This window comes from Oxyura jamaicensis, chromosome 1 (genome assembly GCF_011077185.1).
Source record: "Oxyura jamaicensis isolate SHBP4307 breed ruddy duck chromosome 1, BPBGC_Ojam_1.0, whole genome shotgun sequence".
Lineage (NCBI taxonomy): Eukaryota > Metazoa > Chordata > Aves > Anseriformes > Anatidae > Oxyura > Oxyura jamaicensis.
The window spans coordinates 23,415,052-23,437,552 of NC_048893.1; the positions used below are offsets into that span (position 1 = coordinate 23,415,052).

General features: G+C 37.1%; 1 protein-coding gene across 22 annotated transcripts in view; it reads left to right on the forward strand.

Annotated features, from left to right (window-relative positions):
* The window catches only part of CADPS2 (calcium dependent secretion activator 2), a 315,235-nt gene that overhangs the window by 91,967 nt on the left and 200,767 nt on the right, over positions 1–22,501 (forward strand). For all 22 annotated transcript variants that reach the window (XM_035331849.1, XM_035331889.1, XM_035331938.1 and 19 more), the window contains exon 3: positions 12,980–13,312. In XM_035331849.1, coding sequence (XP_035187740.1) covers positions 12,980–13,312 — 333 coding nt within the window. The remainder of the gene's footprint in view (positions 1–12,979; positions 13,313–22,501) is intronic.

Here is a 22,501-nt window from a genome sequence, read left to right on the forward strand (position 1 = left end):
TTACTGGGAAGGTGCCTCTCCCTCATTCAGTTCACTTGTGGTTTCCAGCTCCAGCAAGATGATAGTCTGGGTTTCAGTGTCAGCGCATGCCTCTGTTCTTGGTTACAAAAAGCTGACTTGCTTATCTTTAAGATTTTTAGGGGTTTAAAATTAGTTAAATCTCTTCCCATGAAGTGTCAGTAGTTCCTTTTTTTTTTTTTTTTTTTTTTTTAAAGGGGAGATGGGCCAGTTTCCTTTTAATTAGAATATTTTTTTCTTCCTTAGATGTGAGAGTTTCTTCATTTAATTTGCAACAGATGTTCGCTTCAGAGCATAAAACTTCTTCCTCCCTTTAGGGTTGTGTGCCTTTGAGTATAAAATGCTTCCACTTGTGTTTGTGCTCTGTGTCAGTCAATACATTAGAAAGATGGATGATAAAAACATCTCATGTCTAGCATATAGTTTAGGTTTCTCTTGGCATAATGGCAATTAACCACTTCAAGGTAACCTCTTCATTTTGCCAGACTGACAGTCAGTGTACCGGTTCTGTCTTAGAATCATTGAACTCAGTGGCAATGATTTTTTTTCTAGAATTGCTCTGTACAGTCTGTGCTTTCTTCCATGTCTTGAGAAGTGTGTGCAGAGGATTGATGAAAGGACCATAGAGGTGTGATGTCAGACCTCATGGTGTTGTCTATATCAGACTTACAACATCCTAGCCAGGAGGAAAACAACATGCAGACACAGTGTTTTCTTCTTAGCAGCGTGTCAGGAGATGTCATAGTCCTATTATTGTATGCAGAATCACTAAGACTTCCTTTAATTGCAGGCTGTTTCTTATGTTTCAATAAAGCAAGCATCACATTTTTGAAACATGTAAATCTATTTCTGCAATCCTTTTGCCTGTTTATCAGCTAGTTTCTCCCTTACACAGACAACTGGAAAAACAGAAGTTATTTCTATGTTTTACTTACCCTCATGTATGGCCCAGCATGAAGGTGCTTGAGACTCATCTGTGGGAAAGAGAATTTGCCTCATCTCACAGCTAATGTTGAATATTTTGTTGTGGATCAGCTTGCACAGAGCTGGAACCACGTGAATATTCATTGCGTGTGTGAGCAGAGTCACAGAGAGGGAAGTTGGAGTACTTGGGATGTGTACATCCAGTGTTGTTTGGAAACAATTTTCTTTCAGAGTGCCAGTAGCGTCTGAGGGCCAATACCATGGCGCACAAAAGCCCTTCAGCACACTGCAGATAGACAGTGAACTCGGGGGCTTTGTTGGCCTTTGGTGCAGGGGGGGACTGTACTTTTAAAGATAAGATAGTAGTGGCTTTAGCAAGTAGAGCTGTTACTAAAGTAATCCACAGCTATTCTCGTTTAGGCAATACTATATAACTTGCTATGTTTCACCAGGGTGCAAAGCCTCTTATTGCTGTTGTCAGCCTTGAAAGGAGGACAAATATGCTTGTTCCAAAAGGGTGTCTGGATAAATTTAATAAATTAATCCAGAAGAAAACATGGCTTCTGGGTGAAATAGTTTTGTGGATTTTTTATGGTGGTTGTCACTATAGCTGTGCTTGCTCTTGTTATGCCAGAGGCGCAAACGCTGCAGTACGTGAGCAGGCAAAATGTGTAGCCAGTAGGAACAGAAATTCAGGAAGACCTTGGACAGCTGCTTCTGCCAATTTGAAGAAGGAGGCAAAGAAACAAATCTCACTGCACAGTGATGTGTAATATGCTTACAAGTGTGTAGAACTAGAGAAGCAGCATGCATTTTAGGTTGCAGGAGTTTTTTTATTTAGGCTACTGGTTGCTGAGCTATGGGAAATGTCCAATGTGCAGCTATGACAATTGCCAAAAGACTTGAATTCCAGGTAGACCGTCTAAAAGTTTTGGCTTGTGATGTTTTTTGAAACTCTACTCTTGACAAGATATCATTGCTTAATACACTCCAGAACGGAAGGAGACATCCTATTAAAAAAAAAAAAAAAAAAAAAAAAAAAAAAAAAAAAGGAAGGAAAAAAATTAAATGAATTAAATGTAGATTATGCCTCTTCAGACAATGATTGAGATTATGCCTCTTCAGACAATGATTGTACATTACTGTAAATTTGATTTCCCTTTCTCACCTTAATGTAATGTGACACTTAAAGCAGGTTTTAAAAACAAACAAACTTTCCTGTTAACCAAAATTTAGTATTTCTTACTTAACCACTTTTTTTTTGCTGGCTTAGGCAATAGTATGTAGTATACTTTGGGGAGAAGAAACGTGATTAAAAGAACCATGACAGAATTACTTAAATGAAGAAATAGGAGTTTATTAGTTTGCTTACAATTGAGCATCTTTTGCTTTTTCCTGAAGGAAAGTACACTATTCTGAAGGTTTACAGCAATAAAGTAGCTGTTTAATAATTTTATAGAAAAAAAAAAATAGTGCCTGGAGAATATTTCTGGGGGTGAAGTGGGGGGAAGAAGATTTGCAAGCCAGTCTTCTAAATGTATATATTTATATTTATAAATGTAAAACATACTTCTGATTTCAAAATACTGAGCAAATTCCAATATGTAGCTCAATTTCCATGCAGGTTCATTGGAGAACAGTTATTAGAAATAGTTATTAAAATGTAATGGTAACTATTAGTCTCTTCTTAGAATATAAATGCTGTTTTAATGGCCAATGCAGTAAGTTATTTTTATGCTAGTTTAATAATACAGTATATTATACTAAGCTACTAGATGAGGTATTGCTTTGGATCAAAAATCTTGTTTGTGTAGTCTGACTAGCTCATCCCTCTAATGCTAATCTAAATAAAAACTTCACTTTTTTTTTTTAAATAATTTCTTTACAGACTCACAAGTGCAGTAAGACCATCATATCTGAAACAACGATTTTTTTGCTGCAGCTCTAGGGTACAGCAGTAAGCATGTTGGTTATAATAAGTGTTAATTCTTACTAGGCACAAGCCTTGATTTTAATGCTGGAAGCTGTTGTCCAGACTGTCAGAAGAGTTTTGCACCATCATGAAAGCAACCCCAGTGGTCCATGCTATGCATTGTACAGTTTAAGAACAAAACAGAACTGCTGAGCAATGTATGAGCTGATCCCAGAGAACATTGCTCGTGGCAACGACTGAAGTGGGGAATATTTTTATTGAATGTGGAACAGGGAGGACTTTAAGAAGTGGGTGAGAGCTGTTGGCTGTGCTGAGAGTTACTTATGAGCTCATGTAAGAGAGGCTTTGAGGATTTGCTTTAGAAGCAGCAAAGGTGCTATTTAACATTGCACAGTAAAGGACTGGTGCTTTGTTTTGCATCAAATAACATTTCAAACACAGTATGTGACTTAAAAAAAAAAGTAAGGTAAGAGATGGTGCGTGTCATGTACGATTTTTAAGAAACTTCATTCAATTCCTTTTAGATCCATTTTGTCTTCTGCAGGAATTTTAGATTTCAGTTTAGCTCTGAAAATTGTTGACCCTTTAAAAAAATACCTTCCATGTATCATAAACTCAGGAGTATGCACCTGCCAGCTCAGTGCAACACGATTATGCAGTCATCCCCCACATACATCAATTAGCACATCAAGTCTGTTGTTCAGTGTTGTTTTCCTTTGTGGAAAGTGTCCTGGCAGCATAGACTTTGTGTAATCTTTTCTTAGTTGCTGTTTGTTGCTTAATCTTTCCTAGATTTCTTTTTTTACAGACATACTTCAATCATAAAACTACAAGAAGAAACCCTGATAATAACTTCTATAAGATTCCTGCTCTGTAATACTTCTAAAAATGCTTATATCAGCTGATCATAGTACAAATCAAGTCTTAGGTTCAGTGAATTCTTCAAGAACTTTATGTACTGCTTCTCTTCCCAAAAAAGTGTATTTTCTCCATGACTAAAAGTCATACATTTCCCCTGATTTGTGTTAACTTCAAGTTAACTTTCTGTTAACTTCAAGAAGCACATTGGGCACTTGAGCAGAGAACACATCAGAAAAACACATCAGAAACCTGAAAAGCATTCACAAACATGTGTTCCCTGGACTTCCATCAAAGTTCATTTTACCCTTGTTCAGTCTTTATCAAATACTTCAAATACTTACTTCTGCTCATTTATATTTTTGAATTTTAATTTCTAATATGACATAGTTACTATTAATATAATTTTAGCTTTGTTTCAAGCAAGCTTAAAATAAATGTATATATATATATAAGAATGACTCCTGAAGTACAAAATGCTGTCATTTGTGGGTAAACATCTGTCTGGAGGATTGTTTTCCTGAAAAATCTCCTTGGAGAAAAATCTGTAACTGACAATCTTTTTTCTACTGTGAAAGAAACAGCATTACATGAAAATGTTCAATTTTAACAATAGTGTATTTTAAGGATACCACAGACCTCAGTTGCAGTATATTGGGATGAAAAAGTAAGTTTGAGACTTAGAAAACTAACTAGCTGGCATATCAGTTGTATGAGGTGGTGTAGCAGACACAGTGTGTGGCACTTACATTGAAGTACACTTATAATTTGTGTGTGGAATACCATTTAAAAACTCCTGAAACACCTGAAAGGTAGAATGCATGATGCTTTCAGAGGCTGAACATTCCTTGCATGTGTTACAATGAAATGTGCTCATTAATTATTTTCAAGAGAAAGAGAAGATTAAACTTTAAAGGTCTGTATGGGTGCATTGGTATTCAACAATTATAGTATATAAGTATTGCATAGTACGTAGCGGTGTCAAATGGATAAAGCAAGAGGCAGCTGCTACTTTGGGGACAGTGGGTCCATCCTCACTACGTCTGTATAACCCTCACCAAAATCTTTTAAATCTTACTGCTCTGCACTGAGCAGAGGTGATTGACACGGGAGCACCACAACACAGGGGACTGGGAGGTACATCCCAGCTGCCCAGGGGGACTCCCACCAGCTGAAGGGCAATGGTGCCACTATCGCCGGTGGCAGTCATGTAAAGCAACTCAACTCCCAGCAAACTTGGCCCTGTGACAAGCTCCTGCTCCACCTGGGAAGAGTGTCCTTATAGTGTGTTTCTTCTTGGCCGAGAGAGGGAGGTTACAAAATGAGTTTGCTGAGTATTTCTGTCCACAGCAGTGTTTTTCTATAGCAGTGCTCCTGAGGGGCAGGAAGAATTGGCAGCAAGTTTGCTAATGGCACCAAGCTGATGCCATTAGCTCAGTTTGGTGCAGTTGACGTGCTGGAGGGAAGGGCTGTCATTCAGAGGGACAGGCTTGAGAGGTGGGCCTGCGTGAACCTTATGAAAGTCAACAAGGCCAAGTACAAGATCCTGCATCTGGGCCAGGGCAACCAAAAGTACAAATACAGGCTGGGTAGAGAATGGATTGAGAGCAGTCCCAGGGATAAGGACCTGGGGGTGTTGCTTGACAAGAAGCTTAACACAAGCTGGCAATGTGCTCTTGCAGCCCAGAAAGCCAACTGTATCCTGGGCTGCATCAAAAGGATTCTGACCAGCAGGGCAAGGGAGGTGATTCTCCACCTCTAGTCTTCTCTTGGGAGACCCCACATGGAGTACTGTGTTCAGCTTTGGGGCCCCCAGCACAAGACAGACGTGGAAGTACTCTGAGTCCAGAGGAGGGCCACAAAGGTGATCAAGGGGCTGGAGCACCTCTCCTGTGAAGACAGGCTGAGAGAGCTGGGGTTGTTCAGCATGGAGGTTTCCCCAGAGCCTTCTCTTACAGCGGCCTTCCAGTACCTAAAGGGGGCCTACAGGAAAGCTGGGGAGGGGCTCTTTGTCAGGGACTGACTGTAGTGACAGGACAAGGAGTAATGGCTTTAAGCTGAAGGAGGGTAGGTTAGATTAGATACTAGGAAGAAATTATTCTGTCAGAGGTCTGTTGAGGCACTGGAACAGGTTGCCCAGAGAAGCTGTGGATGCCACATCTTCTGGAAATGTTCAAGGCCAGGTCGGATGGACTTAGAGCAACCTGGTCTGGTGGGAGGTGTCCCTGCTAGAGCATTTTGTTCCAGGCTGGGAAGAGAGCAGTGTGGAAACTGGCGTGTAATGGAGCCGTTGCAAGAACTTCACCATTAAAGAACATGTCTGGATTGGTGGCGTCTTCTCAGTAGCAACACTGAAAAGCTTGCAGCTTCTTAATAGGAGTCCAAGAGAATTGAAGATTTGGAATAGGCCTAATTAGGAGGGGATAGTGTACTTTCACAAGCAAACTAAGTTTGCACCAGCAAATGGAACAGTCAGCGTGATCACCTAGAACTGTCCAAGTATAGGTAATGAAGCATTTACTATGGTTCTCATTGGAGCAGAAGATACTGTTAGAGATATGATTGGCAATATGGAAGACATTTCATGTTTAATTTGCAGTGGCAGACAAATGATTGTAGCAACAGAAGCAGGAAGCTACTAGGACTCCTGGGTGAACCACTATTTAGAGTCCCTCATTGTGTAGAGTTGCTGAGGTGTTTTACTCCACCTATTACTTTGCTGGAACATGAAGGATACCAAGAGATGCCAGAATTTAACAGAAGTGAAAAAAGCTACTAGCTAACTTGAATTCTGTTTAAAAAACAAAACAAACCAACAACAACAAAAAAGTGATAAGGGAGCTGATTCAGATGATATCTAGTGTGTCTGGAAGTTTACTGTCCCAGAGAAGTAGTGTGCATTTTGAGCTGCGTCTACCTTTTCCATGATAGATGCACCAAGCCCTGGCTGTTAAGGTGTAAGACGTGTCTAGTGTGTCAATACGATCTCCTCAGAGATGCAGGAACAGCAGTGACTGTCAACAACAAAGAAAAAATTCTAGCTGCTTTTATGGCTAATGAAGGTCCCAGTACTGCTTTGCTTAATGAAGAAGAGAAACTGAGTGAAGTTTTGCTAGTGGAAGGTGCACAGGGGACACCTGTGTATGAGTAAGGAACTTCCTTTTCAGTCTGATAGATCAATTTTGTGGTGTTTCTATGTCTTCTCAGTATCCTCTTGAATTTGAAAAGATCAAAGGAAGTTCAGCTTAAATTAAATCCTGTGTTTTGTTGCTACGCACAAGTTGTGCTCAAAACATAAGAAGCAGTAAGTTACAGCTGAATTCAGTTTGTCTCCAAAATGGTACTGGATGACCAGGACTGACGAAGGCTTTTCTGTTTGTGTCTGCCAGTGTGTATATATACATGAATACTTACATACTTAGACACATGCATTTTTATATATGGACATATCTATATCTCTAAAATTAACATTTCAGTTTTCATGCGGCTAGCAAGAAGGCACTTTTGTGTTTAAAAAAAGGTGTTCCTTTAAAACTTACCTAAAATGAGGCATTTTTATTTCATAGCACAGAATATAGCACAAATATATGTGGTGTTCTGCAACACCACAGATTTGTATGATAATCAATATTTTTTTGCAATTAAAATATTGGGGCTTTGCTTTTTATGTTTTACTTTAGAAGAGAATGTTAGTATGAAAGTAAGATTTTGATTAAAAATTGTAATGTGAATACATATATATTTCAATTTTTATGTAAGGTACATCCATTGGGAGTGCGCTTTTCTGTTTGTTTGTTTCTTCAGTCCTTTGTTTAAAAAGGGGGAGGGGGGGAGGTAAATCCACTTTTTTTCTCTTTATCAAACTGTTTTGCAGAGTTCCCTGCCTGAGAATAAAAGGGCTTGTAAAATAATTTGATCAGCGCCAACTTGGTGCTTTGCCAATTGGTATTGTGCCTAGAGCTGAATCAGGCTCTACCAAGAGAGCTGATACATAAGCAAGTAGCTGAAAGGTCATGTTTTAGTGGTATGTGTAGCAGGATTGCAAAATGTTATTTTTTAATAATAACACCACTTATACAAACTGGTAGAAACATTATAGATATTTATAACTGGTTTTTTTTTGTTTGTTTGTTTTTGTTTTGTTTTGTTTTGTTTTGTTTTTCTTCTACATGGGCTAAAAAGGTGACCTTAATAGAAAACTCTCTCTTTGGGTCTTTCAAATGAAGTAAAACATGTATAAAAGGTAGTAGCATGTGGCCTAATAGACCTCAATTTAATCTTTTTACAAAGAAAAGGTGAAGGTTAGCTACAGTTGAGTTTACGCAAACTCTTTGGTGTATCAATAATGTTTTTTCTAAGCTTTGTGGAAGGCAAAAAAATTATCATGTTTGTGTTGCTTTCATATCTAATTTGATAAATTTGGTAAGGTATATGATAAGTAAAGATATTATTCAAGGGGTATGTGCTACAAGAAAAAACAGTCCTTTGTCTAATATTTCCAACATTTGAGTTTTAGGCACTCCTAAATTATGATTTTCATCACTAAACAGAAATATACTTCTATTGTAACTATGTAGTGCTACAGACTATTTTGAATTAAGCTTTTTACTATCATTTGCAACAGTTGAAATTTCATAAATATAATTATTGGATAAAAATGAATTTAAATCATACTTCAGTAGATACATGCAAATGATTGTCACTGTAATTATAAAGAAAGATGCATTTGAGGCATTTTTTTTTGTTTTGATTTTTAATTCTTTACTTGATCATCTTTGAATGGCTATGATATGATATCTATCAAAGACTGTACTTATGGCTCCATCCAGGAATAATTAGAAGGACTCTGAATAATATGCATTGAAAAAATGTCTCATGATAGATGTATTAGACCCATCAAAACATGGGTTTTAACAGCCATTTTTTTTTTAATGCAATGCAGTGTATGTTTTAGTAGAGCCTTTCTTTTCGGTGTTTGGTAGCTTATTAGCAGTATGTAACATGGGGAGTTGGTGTTGACTTAGATTCAAGGACACAAAAATGACACTAAAAGTTCAAATGGTGGCTGGCAAAGAGCATCACCCTAGAATTTCTTTGAGGAAGTCAAGAAAATACTGCTAGAAACAGAAAGTAATTCATTAGAAACTTCGGCTTTTGTCAAAGTATTTCTAAATAATATGAGGGTTTCTGAAGATCAAGCCTGATCTACTAAGTACAGTTCCCTGTAGAATTAGTTTTCTTTGTCCGTACAATAAATTTGTCTGATATTTTGTATTTTACATTAAAACATCTAATAATATTTTCTTTCCAGAGACTTGAGATAACATTTTAGCACTAGAGGTTTTGAATGATTATTTAATTAGAACTAAGCCTCATGATCAGACAGTCCAAGTACAGGAATAAAAGGAAGAACAGCTGACAACTCAGTGAATGTACTTAATTACTGTTTTGCTTTAAAGATATGTATCAACACAAATATTTTCCCTATGGGGGGTGGTTATGCAAATAATCCACATTGAAGAGAAACTAGAGGACTGTGTTAAGAACACTGTGAAAGCTTATGTGTTTTGCTGCAAAAATGAATGCTGTCGAGACTGTCAGCAGTGTTGTAAGGAGTGCAAGTATCCTGATTTGTAATCCCAGTCTGGGTTCTGGAGCCACAGGTACTCAGCCAGGTGGGCTTTCTGGAATGATGGTGGAAACCCAATTGGCATGAAACTAGTGACCAAACATTCTTCATACAGTAGCAATTCCTACAAGCTTCTATTCAGAAGAAAAAAAATAGCAGGTGTAAAATGGCTCAGAAAAGCTTTAAAACTGAGGAATCAAATCTCAGGAAATACAACTGAAGCAAAGGATTTTGCATTTAGTGTGAAGTGTACCATAAGTATTTCAGGAACAGGAATACCAAGACGTTTAATAGCTTTTTAATGCATCTTATTGTATTGAATCTGAAGCACATACAGTACACTTCTAACTGAATTTTCATTCTCTTATGGTTTTCTGCTGCAAACAAGGGCTTAAAAACAGAATCTTTCTATTAAAGTGTTACTATTATTTCTTAAGTATCGCAAATACAAGTAGTTCATTTTAAAGATTGTTAAATTTTTTCCCTTCAGGAAAAATGGTGGTAAATTGCCATTCAAAATGAAGAAGGATGATAAGAGCTTTAGGTCAGATGGATTCCTCTTCAGACCCATCCAGATACCTTGGGTTTATATTTTGAATAATTGTCTTTAATCATACCATAGATTTTGCTAAAAAAATATATTGGGATAATTTATGAATATTTAATTCAAATACAATTCTTGATGGAGCACTTCAGAAAAAAAACACATTTTAAGGTCAGATATATCCATTTAGCATGCTCTCTTGTATCTTATATATTTAAAAACTGTTACAAGCATTTTCTGTTTGAGTGGCAGCATCTATATTGATGACTCTTGAAAAGATGGATTATGTACGTTGTTTTAAATGGTGTTAATTTGCAGTGATCAAGTTGCTTCAAATTCTTGAAAGACCATGTTTGGTTTTATTTGAATTTGAATCCTTTTTTTATTTTTTTAATCCTTTATTTTTTTTTGGTTGTTTTTCTCTTTTTCTCTCTCTTTTTTTTTTTTTTTTTTTTTGATGAGGGATATGGAATATATACATATTGCATTTGCACATACCTATATAAAAATCTGTTTTGCTCTACATCAATATGCCATTACTCTCTTAGTGCTGCAGAAAACAAATGTTACAATGGTACTCTCATTTCACACGTAAGTGCTGAAAAATGGAACAGATTTTTACTGGCATCTCCTAGAAAACCAAGTTCAAAATCAGAAATAAGTTTTGAATTATTCTGGTTTGTAAGTCAAGTTCTAGTGGCTTTTCACCCCTGCATTCTGAATTGTTTTGAATAATATGACTAAAAGAAAGTAATGAGAGGTAAATAATACTCTGATGATTTTGCAGTGTGTATTTTGCATGTATAAATATATATTTATTAGAGTGATCCAGTTATATATGTTATTTATAAGATAATGCAATCTTGGATAAACATGAGGGTTTTTTTTGCAGGGGAAGACCACATAAGTATTCTCATTTTCATTCTTTCTTCTGCATCTGCCTTTTCTCATTAGATATATAAACTAACATGATTGAGGATTTAAAGCTGTTTATGACAAAATGAAATAGCTGAAATTAGTCTGGAGTCATCTTTTTTTTTTTTTTAATATTTTTGTTCCATTTTCTTTTCAGTGAAGCTGTTGGAGGGATGAATTAATTGTAATTGCAGACTGCTGGAACAAGGAAAGGCTTAATATCCTTGTACCTGCTTGTGTTGATAAGTTTTATTGCCAAGTGGAATTTCTGACTATTGTTTGTTTTGAAAAGAGATTCAATATTTGTGCGGCATTTTAAGGAAATTAGCTTCATCATTAATTGACTGTAACCATGTCAACTCTATTTTAGTGATAAAAGTTTCACCTTAGATGGTTGTTTTTCCAAATAAAGAAGTTCATCATGGTACAGACAAAGCATAAAATGTGAATAGAAATAATGGTGATGTTTAAGCTTTTGGGCCAACTTCTCTAAGGCTTAATCTGCACCCTTCAGTACAACGTCAATAAGGATATCTATTAAAAGATTGATTTTTTAGGTAGCTGCATTTTAAAGATTCTACAGGAAAAACGTGGATCAACAAGCACTGGGATTTTTAGGATATGGTTTTCTTGTCATGTTTCCATCCTTGTACTCCTCTCTGCTCAACTTTTTAGCTGTGTTCCTACTCCTCTGCTTTGTCTTTTCCAGATGAATCACAGTAATGTTTAGGGTGGTTGTTAGGTGCGCTGTCTTTTATAACATGATGGTACTTGTTGACAGAGGTCTGCTGTGCTGTAATCTCCATTCATTGCATTTTAATAGCTCTTGGTCACAAAAATAATCACCTGAAAGTGTACAGTTTTTTCTTCTTCGACTTCATGGCATCTGACTGAAGAGAGAATATGGTCAGAAAGGTCAGAGAGAAAATGGTCAGAATCTGACCACATGGTATCAAATGGTATAAAATCTTTTCTTTGTGTTTCAGCTGTGCTTGAAGTGTAGGTTTGGCACTCAAGCTGACCCCCTGCACACTCCTGCCTTGCAGGCTGGAGGGCTCGGATCCATCTCCCTCTGCTGTGGGAAGTTGACTGGTTCCCTCCTGGGTGGTTCTCCCCTGGGGACCTGTTCAACACCAGTATGCAGTTTATAGCTTCTGCAATGCACGTGTCTATTGTTTAAAATGCTGGACATGCCACAGACATCATCTCTTTGTTGGCTGTATTTAGTAGAACTGTGTAGTGTCATGAGACTTATTACTAGAAATCAATTGTCCATGCAGTGGCTGGAAAGATCAAGCTTGGCAAGGTCAATGTTAGAAGAGATGGATGTAACTGCCCTTGAACATGGAAAAGCTCTTGCAGAATGATGTGATTCGTTGCAGTAATTTGCTTTGTCACATTTTATATTATGTGTACTTGGGAGGTTTTTTGGTGTTGTTTTTTGTTTGTTTGTTTACACAGAGAATTCTGTGCTCTCCAATATTGTATCCACAGTAGTAAAACCATTTATTTTTTGCATTTTGAGTGTTTCTTCTCTCTATCGTTAATACTGATTGCAATAATTCTCTAGTGCTTCTTCTTTTTTCTTTTTCTTTTTTTTTTTTTTTTTTCTCCTCCTTTTCTGGACTTCTGTCTCCTCTTCCTAGATATACCTAGCTATCTTAAAGATAATTTTTTTCACTCATTATACTGCCAAGTTTTAAGACAATGTAGCTTCTTCATGAGTTACTTGCAAGTATCTTCAGACTCCTGTGATTTTAATGGAGGAAAGATTAATGAAATCTTGTAGGTAAGTTTTCAATTAGCTGAGGTTAATTTAGACTTCATTCTAGCTTAGCTATTGTAGAAGTACTTTAACAGCTACTTAAGTATTTGTTCAATGCAGAAACTTACTTTATGAACATGTAATTATTCATTACTTATTCACATGAACATGTATTATTTATTACTTATGAACATGTATTTATTCATTATTTCTTTATGAAAAATGGAGCAACTTTGACCTGTGGAACTCCTCCCAACAAAGCCATTCCACATAGGAAGAAAATATTAGCCTTCAATAACACCCCTTTATTAAGAGATTGTTTCTTCTCTGTGTCCATGCCTAACTTCTTTTTTTTTCTCTCTCCTTTTTTTTTTTTTTTTTTTTTTGCAAAAGGTGTTTCTCAAGAGTGACCGGGTTGCAAGAATGGTTCACAGTGGAGGATGTTCTGCAAATGACTTTAGAGATGTTTTTAAGAAAAACATAGAAAAGAGGGTCCGAAGTTTGCCAGAAATTGATGGATTGAGCAAAGAAACAGTGTTAAGTTCTTGGCTAGCCAAATATGATGCCATATACAGGGGAGAAGAGGACTTTTGCAAACAGCCGAATAGAATGGCCTTAAGTGCTGTATCGGAGCTGATTCTGAGCAAGGAACAGCTTTATGAAATGTTTCAACAGATTCTAGGGATCAAAAAATTGGAACACCAGTTGATTTATAATGCCTGCCAAGTAAGTATTGGTGCCACTTGGTTCTGTTGTGTTCGAAATTGCTCCCCCCAACCCCTTCCAACTGGTCAAGTGCTTCCTCACCTTGTGCAGAAGGCTTCAGTTTTAAGTGCATCTCCATACTTCAAGGAAGTGAAGCCCCTCAGGACAGAATCTTTGCATCATTTGGCCACTGGAGAGTATTTGGAAAAAGGGTATGCTAGAGTATATGGTACTTATGCTACAGAGATCTCCTGAGCCCTTTTACAGTGTCACAGCTCCAGTGAGTTGTATGATTCTGCAGAATGCTCTATAATCTATATACCTGCATACCTATGTATAAACTACATATGCATGTTTGTGTATGTATATACATCTTTATATACGTTTGTGTATACATTTGTGTGTATGTGTATACATCTTTAAAAGAAATTTGCTGCCATAAGTAGACGGATGATAGATAGTGAATTCAGGATGCTCTTGGCCATGCAGCGTCTAGAACTTCAGTTTGTTGGAATTGTTCTTAATTCACATACAGGTATATCATGAAGCTAACCTCTGCAACATGCAGGTTGGTCAAGAAGCCTTAAAATCTTCAGGAATAATCCTGCTTATTTGAGTGTGGTTTTGCCTAATAGGACATGCAGGCATAAGATAACTCAGTTTGGAAAAGACCTAAGGAGGTAATTCAGCCCAATGTTGTGCTCAAATCAGGGACAGCTGTGCAGACAGACCAGGTTACTCAGGGCTTTATCCAGTCAGGTCTTAAAACCTCAAGAACAGACTGCAATGTCTCTGGGCAACCTGTTTCAATACCTGAAAGCACACAAAAAAACAACTATTTTTTCCCCAAAAGCATATAACCTGTTACTTATAGTAGAAACTGTATGACTTTCTCCCTCCTCTGGTGTCTGATAATTGTTAAATCTTACTTTATATGTCACTGTGAATGATCAATATTTGCTGTTGGTCTGTATTGTGCTAGAGGAACATAAACAAATATAACTGTACTGCTTTGAACAATTAAACAAAAAATTTGTCCCTTTAGTCTAGAAGTGGTTCTGGTGATATGGTCCACTAGGTTTTTGCATCTGTATGCTTGAAGGCTTCTTGGTTCTAGTTCTTAATTATAGGAATGTTTATGCAACAAAAGTGGTAGGCAAATACCAGCAGGGCTCTCCTGTTCAGCAGTTTTCTATCTGTTCTTGGTCTATAACCTATGAAGAGACTGAAGAATCACAGCAACTCATCTTTGTCTTCTGTCGTGGTAGAATTTTGAACACAGTGATTTTCTTTTATATGTTGTGAATCACAAATTGAAGAAATAATCCTGTGGTAGGTAGTAAGGGAGAGAGGCTGTTTGACTTTCCTGTTGTATGCAAAGATGACTTAATGGAGTAAAGAGAAGACTCTTCTCTTCCTTTTCTTGGTGTTGAGCTGTGAAGGTTGTAAAAACTCCTGTGCAGGTCTCCAACGTACACATCATTTACCCTCAATTCATATGAGTAGTGGAGGATGAGAAGAAAAGAAGACATCTCTTTTGGAGCAGATGTAGGAGCATCTATATCATTCCAACTGGGAAGTATTCTGGAATTCTTCAAGCATGTAGCCTTCCTGCTTAGGGTTCTAATGTTCTGAAAGTTTTCATTTTCCAAGGCAAGCATGAGATTACTTTGCTAAGCAAAAATTGTTATTACATACTCCGACTGTGCGAAGTTGCTACCAAACAAATTTTATATCCTGTTCTTGTGATTCAGTCAAGCACATAGTACACCAAAGGTATAAGGAGAAAACTGTTACAAAGAAAAAGACAACAGTTGTGGCCTTCCCAGGAAGTGTATTGCAGCCAGCAGCCAGTTTCTTATAATGTAATTCCTCTTCTCCTTTGGCAAAATCCTTTATTCTTCATTATAGTTCTAATAAACATTTTAGTTTAGGCTGTATTTTAATCCTTCTATTGACACTGTATTTATAAAAGACGAGATGATGTTAGACTCCTATTCCAGTCAGCACTGCAGTTTTCATTCTCCCCTAGAAGTATCTATCTGTCTTTGTATTAAAATGCTCACTTTTGTTTCCCTTTGCCACGGCTCTTTAAAATACTGGAGACTTGCAGATAATGATAATCAATAGTGTCTGGGAGCAGTGAGATAAGTGAAAGTCCAAACAGATGTTAAAATTGTATTTTTGGTAGGGGTTTTGATGAGTTGGCTTCTAGCCTGTGCTTCTAGCAGAGAATCAGATCTTTATATGAAATTCTGAATATTTTGCAGCTCTGAGAAACAGCTGCCCTTAACAGCAGATCTGTACAGTTATGACTTGTGCAGAAAACTTTTTCTTATTCCCCCTCCTCCCCCCCCCCTTTTTTTTATATATTTCTTCCAGCCCTTTGGAAATACCAAACTGAAAAATGCCTTACAATGTCGATGATAAGAGTAAATTATCCTACAGCTGCAGGGCTGGTAAGCAGACAAAGATGCTATTTGTAACAGTAGTAGTATTGTCTGCCAACCTTCTCCTTGTGACTTCTGCCCTTATAAACTTTTTATTGGTTGCCAGCAGCCTTTGCTCTCCAGCCTGTTCTAAATGGAGTGTTTAACTCTTAAACCCTTGGGCGTCTTGCAGCAGTCATCAGACAGTTCTGCTAGGGCATGGGTTGTTGCAGGCACACACAGGTTGCCAGTCTCCATCCTTTGTGTGAGGGCAGTGAGAAACAGTGTTTGTTCTCAATCAGAACAAGAAGTTAACCAGCAATAAAATGACAAATATTAGACCAGTTTTCTGGCATTGCCAAGCACAGTCCAAACAACTGTGAACATTTTATGCATTTTTCTTTGAAGAACTAACTTTTTGTCACAATCTGTTAGCATATACTAAGTGCCTATTTAGTATATGTGCATCCTTAGGTAGGGAATTTTAACAGGGACATTCATGTCAGGACTTTGAAGCTTTCTTCTATGACCCCATTTTCAACTTAAGAACTTAGAGCAAGGCCAGCAACTGCTGCCAAGCATCTCTACCTCTTTGTGATGAAAGATTCAATTTTGGAAGTGCTAACATTTTCACCTAATTTTTATTTACATTGCATTTCCTTGATCTGTGTTTTATGATAAAGAGATGATTGCGAGTTAGCTGGGACTTAATGATCTCCTTGACTTGCTTTTGGGATGCTTGGCCACAGTGTGTTGTTATGGTTTCTTTGATTTACAGAGATCAAACACGATAAAGTCTTTCTTTGTCCTTTTTTTTTTTTTTTTTTTTTTTAATTAGTCACTGATGTAGAAGATAACTTTGTAGAAAGTCAAACTGAAAGTCAAAATCTAACTGCAGTGTGGTCATGCGCTATTATTACACCGCTTCACCAATACCAGAGTTTCTTTATCAGGTAAATCATAACTCCACACAGAGCTTATTTTGTTTTGAGAGTACCTTTATAAAGGTTGGCTTTTGTTGGCTGATCTAAACCCTCTTATCTTCAGTGAGGGCAGATTTTCATAATGAAATAATTATTTTAAGTCACATTCTGTCCTCTGACAGGTAATAAATAATTTTGAGAACAAATCTGTTGAGTCTTCTACTGTTGACTCTTTGGGAATCATCCGCAAACTAGGAAATAGCTTTCAATGGTACTTCGCTTCAAACCATAATTTTCTGTTTAAAAACCTTGTAACAAGCTCCTGGTTCACATCCTTGATTATTTATAGCTTTTTCAAGATGTATCTCTTTGTGTGAGTGTCTAATATTGAGAGTTATGGACAATACTGTATCTTTCATAATAAATTTTTGCATTTTTAATTATGAGAAAAATTTCTGTAAAGAATTTCTCCTGAACCTCACGATGCTCAATACAGTTGGGCTCTAAGGATTCTTTCACCCAACACTTCAGTGAAGTCCAATTAATTATACAGTTTTGGAAATAAGTAAAACTAAGGGCAGTTTAATTCACAATATGGCCTTCGTGACTTTTGAATGTTTGTAGTTCTGTACCTTTGCTTAGTAAGATCCTGAAAAGTAATGCAATTATCTCACAAATCTCAGATTATCAAAAGGAAATTCCCTTAGTTCTGTATATTTTTCTTAGAAACTTTTATATTCCATGTAGGCTACAGAGGCAAGTGCAAACATTTGAAGCACAGAGAATGATACTTTTCTACAGAAAATTAGAAAATTTCAGTGTTAAATTTGATATCTCCTTCTTGGAGTAATGAAGAAGTGTTAAGATTCTTTTAGGAATGTAGACCAAAACTTAAACAATTTTTTTTTTTTTTTTTTTTTTTAAGTTCAGACAAAGCACAGGAAAAAAAAGGTTAGCTCTGCATATTGTAGAACATGTGCTGCTATGCAGTATGTGTATCTGAGTCTTTTCAGAAGAAAAGACCCTGGTTCTGTGAGTTGTTATACTGTGACCAAGGCTTCAGCTAAGCCAGTATCTGATCACCAATGACTGTCATTACTTATTTCATGATAAATCCTACCTAATGCAACAAAGTAAACTCTGAAAAAAATGTTGGGAAGGTCCATTACTGTAATTTCAAGGTAGCATCAGGTGTTGGATGAGCTGTCATCACTGGTGTTTCAGAAGTCTATGCGGGCTGAAAATGTGCTTTTACCCTTCCTAAGCTATCCCTACTCTTTTTTTTTTTTTTTTTAAATTATGTTTTTTTCCTCATTCCTATCATCTGCTTTATGGGGGAGATATGCTACCTTCAAGCATTATCCAGGTAAGAGGTTACTACTGGACAACCAATGTAGGCTCTAAAAGCTGGGCAGAGTTTATCTGCTCCCTCGGTAACCCACAGCTTTGGGGGTTTTGACTGCAGAGGAGATGGCAGGCAGGGCAGAAGTGCTAGGAGAAGTTGTCCAGGCTCTCAGTGAGCAGAAAGGACTGCAGAGTTCCCATGACAAAGGAAAGGCAGAAAATCTAGGGGACTGTGGGAGGCTATAGACTATTCCACCTCCTAAAGAAAATCAGGTGTTGACTGCATTTTTACATGATAAATGTGAATCTGGAAAGTTTCTGCACACAAAAACGACCCAATACTGATACGCTGCCTTTCAGAACAGATGTTTTAAAATTGCCACATGTGTCTGTCAACCTGAAAAGTGTTTCATACCTTTGATGTCAGAAATGTTCAAATGTTCACACTTCAGGCTTGTTCACACATCACCTCTATTGGATTCTAGTACCTGTAAATACAAGAATTTATCTTCTTCCATGCTCTCTTTTTCATTAAAAAAAAAAAAAATCTGCTTAATGATTGATCTTTCCATTTTCTTCAAGGGGAAAACTATCTGCAGCTATCTGTGTTTGAATGAGAGCAGAATAATTGAAACAAAATATTTCAATGGAGAAATAGATCATAATTTCTCACATGATCTTCAATATTTTCTCTTCATGATATACCACTCAATTACATACATATATAAGTTTAATATGAAGTTATTTCAAGAGTTTCCATTTCAGTGTTTTTTCTGAGCTGCTTCATTTGTCTTTTACTTCAGTTTGAGAGGTCTTGCTCACGACAGAAAAGATGTGATGCTTTGGAAAAGAGTGCTGCAACCTCAAATATCCCTGCCAACATTAGTTCTGGAATGAGGCTGTCAAAAATCCAGAACTAAGCTAGTTTGGATTTTCAGCTTAATAATGTGAGTTCTGGTGAGAAAGGAAAATTTAGAGCCCCCATGTTGTAAAAGTTTTAACTTCTGTAAACAAAAGTGTTTTTTCCATAATAGCAGAATGTACTTTGGAAAAAAGAGCCTGATTGCCCCACAGGGTGTTGGTTTGATCTCATTTACTCTAATTGCAGAAGAATGATGGAAAAAATATCAAGAGATATCCTTAGAGAAGTAAGTAATTTTTTCAGCATGTTAAAGTAACTGACTCTGAACAACGTTTAAAAGCCTTGCAAGTTAACATAATGGAGAAGCACTTTGAAATATTCTTCTTTCTAGATGAAGGAATACTGAGAAAGTACTAGAGAGAAGTGGTATATCAGCAACAGTAATGCATTTTCAGTACTTGAGGTATTGCAGTGTCCTTGTTACATTCAGCTGTTGGTGAGTAAAATTGGCTTTGACATCTACATTTAGGAGGAAAACTAGAGTGGAACATCTGAAAACTGGGAAAATGTTCAAAGGCTTACTTGTTCTGTAAGTGTTAAGTCAAGAAAAAACATGGATGAATAGTTTTTTATATATAATCACTATTAAGACAAATGTACATGTGGATATTTCTGTTATAAAGTTTTCTATTTGCTTATGTGGCTTCTTTTCTTGTGTTTGATTTGCACCTGTGTGAATGAGTTGGACATGTATAGTCTCTAGTACCTTAAAAGACTACCAGCAATCATAGACCAGTTGATTTGCTTGTGTTTTCTATGCTTCCTTTGAGGCCTGGTCTCCTGTGTACCACCTTTCTCGTCCCAAGAGGTGAGCCAGGCTTTACTGAGGACCTGTAGTCAGCTGCAGAGAGCAGCTAAGAGTTACCTGTCTCCCCTGCTCTGTCTTGTGCCTACTCTGAGGTTCAAAATCATTAGCACTGGGATTTTGGCTGCAGATCTTTCAATCTATTTTTGTTTTCTGAATTTCTTTGGCATTGGGTGAGTGCAGGAAAGCAGCAGCAGAATGGCTATCATAGCATAAAAAATATGGAAGTTGGTTTTGGCTTTGTTAAAGCAGATCTTTTTAAGCTTGTTCTACTTTCTACCTTCCTCTGCATTTCTTCCTGTAAAATACTCCTTTGGAGCCTTGAATAAGTAATTAATGCTGGTTTTGACATTCTTCTGAGTTCCAGATCCAAGTAAGTTAAGCTGCTTTTACACTTGAAGCCAAATATATCCAGCATCTAACTTGTACTTTTATTAACATCGCCACTGCATTTGACTCATCATGTTTAATATTACCAGCTGAGGAAAAAGTTCCTCTAGTTTGCATTAAGCAATATAAATAAAGCTCTTTTCCCAGAGGCCGTTGTATTACATTTTTCAATTTTATTTTATTTTCCTTTCAAAGGATAGATCCTGTCTTCAGGTAAATAAATACCAGACAAATACAGTTTTTACATATGTTATTAGAGTCACGTTTTCAGACTGACTACTAAATTTCATTAATGTGTCTGATCCCTAGCTTACGTGAGCATTTGAAAAAATATTTTTGATCAACCTGAGTAAGTTAATGACCCTTAGTATGAATTTGCCACCTTTCCTGCTAAGACATCCCTTTTTATGAATTCAAAGTAAAGCACTTTTGCGTAAAAAGTTGCTTCCAACCCAAGGATCAGTTTGATTAGTTAGGTTTGTTCCTCTGCAGGGTTTTTCATCTGAGGTGTCTTCAGCAGCCAGTGTGAAGCCAGCAGAAGCAGCTGAAAAGCCACAGGACAAGAATGAGGCTACATTTCTACATCCCTTTAACATACTGATTCTGAATGTCTTGTTCTGAAGCTTAGCTGCCTTTTTTCCCTGTTTCTGAAACTGTTGAGGAATAACTCTCTTAACTTTTCCTTCTTGAGAGGAATATGCCACTTCCTTTGCGACTGGCTGCTTGGTTATGGTTCATACAGGTTCCTTCACCTCAGTCACACCAAATGGAAATGTGCAGGTAAATTTGGAAATGAGCTAGCTAACATATATAGGTATTTCAAACAGAAATAGCAGAACACAGCCATAAAAGAAGATTGATTGTCCTATGCAAGAGTAATTCTCTGTATAAAATGGCTGAGAGTTCTGCAGCTCTATTTAGACACACCATAATTTGTGTCTGGTTTCTACCCTTTAGGAATGTGTTCTTGTGGTTTTCATTAAAAAAAAAAAAAAAAAAAAAAAAAAAGAGAGAGAGAGAGCTCTCGGGTTTTGTTTCCAGCTGTCTCCTCTGCTGAAGCTGTCTTAATATCTAGGCTGTTGTCCTTCCATGCTCTCCACCTCAGACACCATCTCCTCCCAAAAGAGTATTGACTCTCAACAGAAGCACCAACTTCCAGGGACATGCTCCTTGGCCTCTTATTTGTTCCCATATTTTATATTACAAGACTCAAAGACAGTTGTTCATACCATCCATCCACATTGTCTGTTGTCAGTGCTGAGGCTATCTGCTTTGTGTTTAGATGTTCATCATTTCAAACTTCAGACATCTTTACAAGACGGTGCCTGTTCCTCTCTCTATAGGTCTTCTGTAAGTAGATTGATCTCTTTTTATATTTTTGCTATGGGCATGAAAAATTCTCAGGCCAACTGCAGTAACACTTTTTTGTTTTTTTTTTTTTGTTTGTTTGTTTGTTTTTTTTTGTCAGTTCCATGAGTAAAGAGAAGAAAAAATGATTGCCACCCTTAGTCTAAAAGCTTACAGCCTACTGGGGAGGGAGAGGAAAAGTAGGATTCATCTGTTCTTTGTTTATGAGTCTGTTTCTTGAGAAAAATAAACTGACTCTCAGAAATGTTACCTATAAGCAGGAAAAATCTGAAATAAAAATGAGACTGGTTAGCTGGTAGAAATGCTGGCTTTTAACTGCTGTTAAAAGGAGCAGTTTATGGTAAGCTTGAATGCTCTGGGGCTGTGAGAGAAGAAATAGCCCTGTGCAAATGAAGTATGGGGAAAATCATTGTTATCCAATCCTTCTGTCACCACTGAGTGAACTGTTTTCATAACTGGTCATGCAATACCAAGCATTTCTAGTGTGGGAACACTTGGACTACCCGTAAATAAGGGAATGTACTATCGAGCTATGGATGAGAGCCTCAAAAAGTATGCACAATTTTCAGAAGCAGCTTTGTTTTATTCCTGGGAGCATTATAAAATCATGTTCCCATCAATCTGGCACAGCCTTCTCTCCATACTGTCTTCCCTCAGGAGACTGGAGGCACAGAAAGACCTTGTCTGAAAGAACTGTCCCTCCTTAGGAATGCTTCTGTGCCCAGTATTCTAATTTTACCATACTGGAACAAGGATTATGTTTTACAAATGAATAGCAGACTTTCTGTAACTGGTGTTCTCTTGCTATTTGAGTGGTAGTAGTTCCCTCCTCTTCCCATGTTTCCAGGAAGGTGGAAGCTGGAAGTTTATGACTTCTGGCAGCAGAGAAAGGCTCCGTCTCTCTCTACAATTATTAATCTAAAAAACTGTTTTGGGATCCTAGCAAGTGGGGAGGATGAGTGAGTCCTTTTGTGTGAAGAATGCTTGTTGGACATGTTAGGTTTGGGGACTGGGCCAGCACAAAGAAGC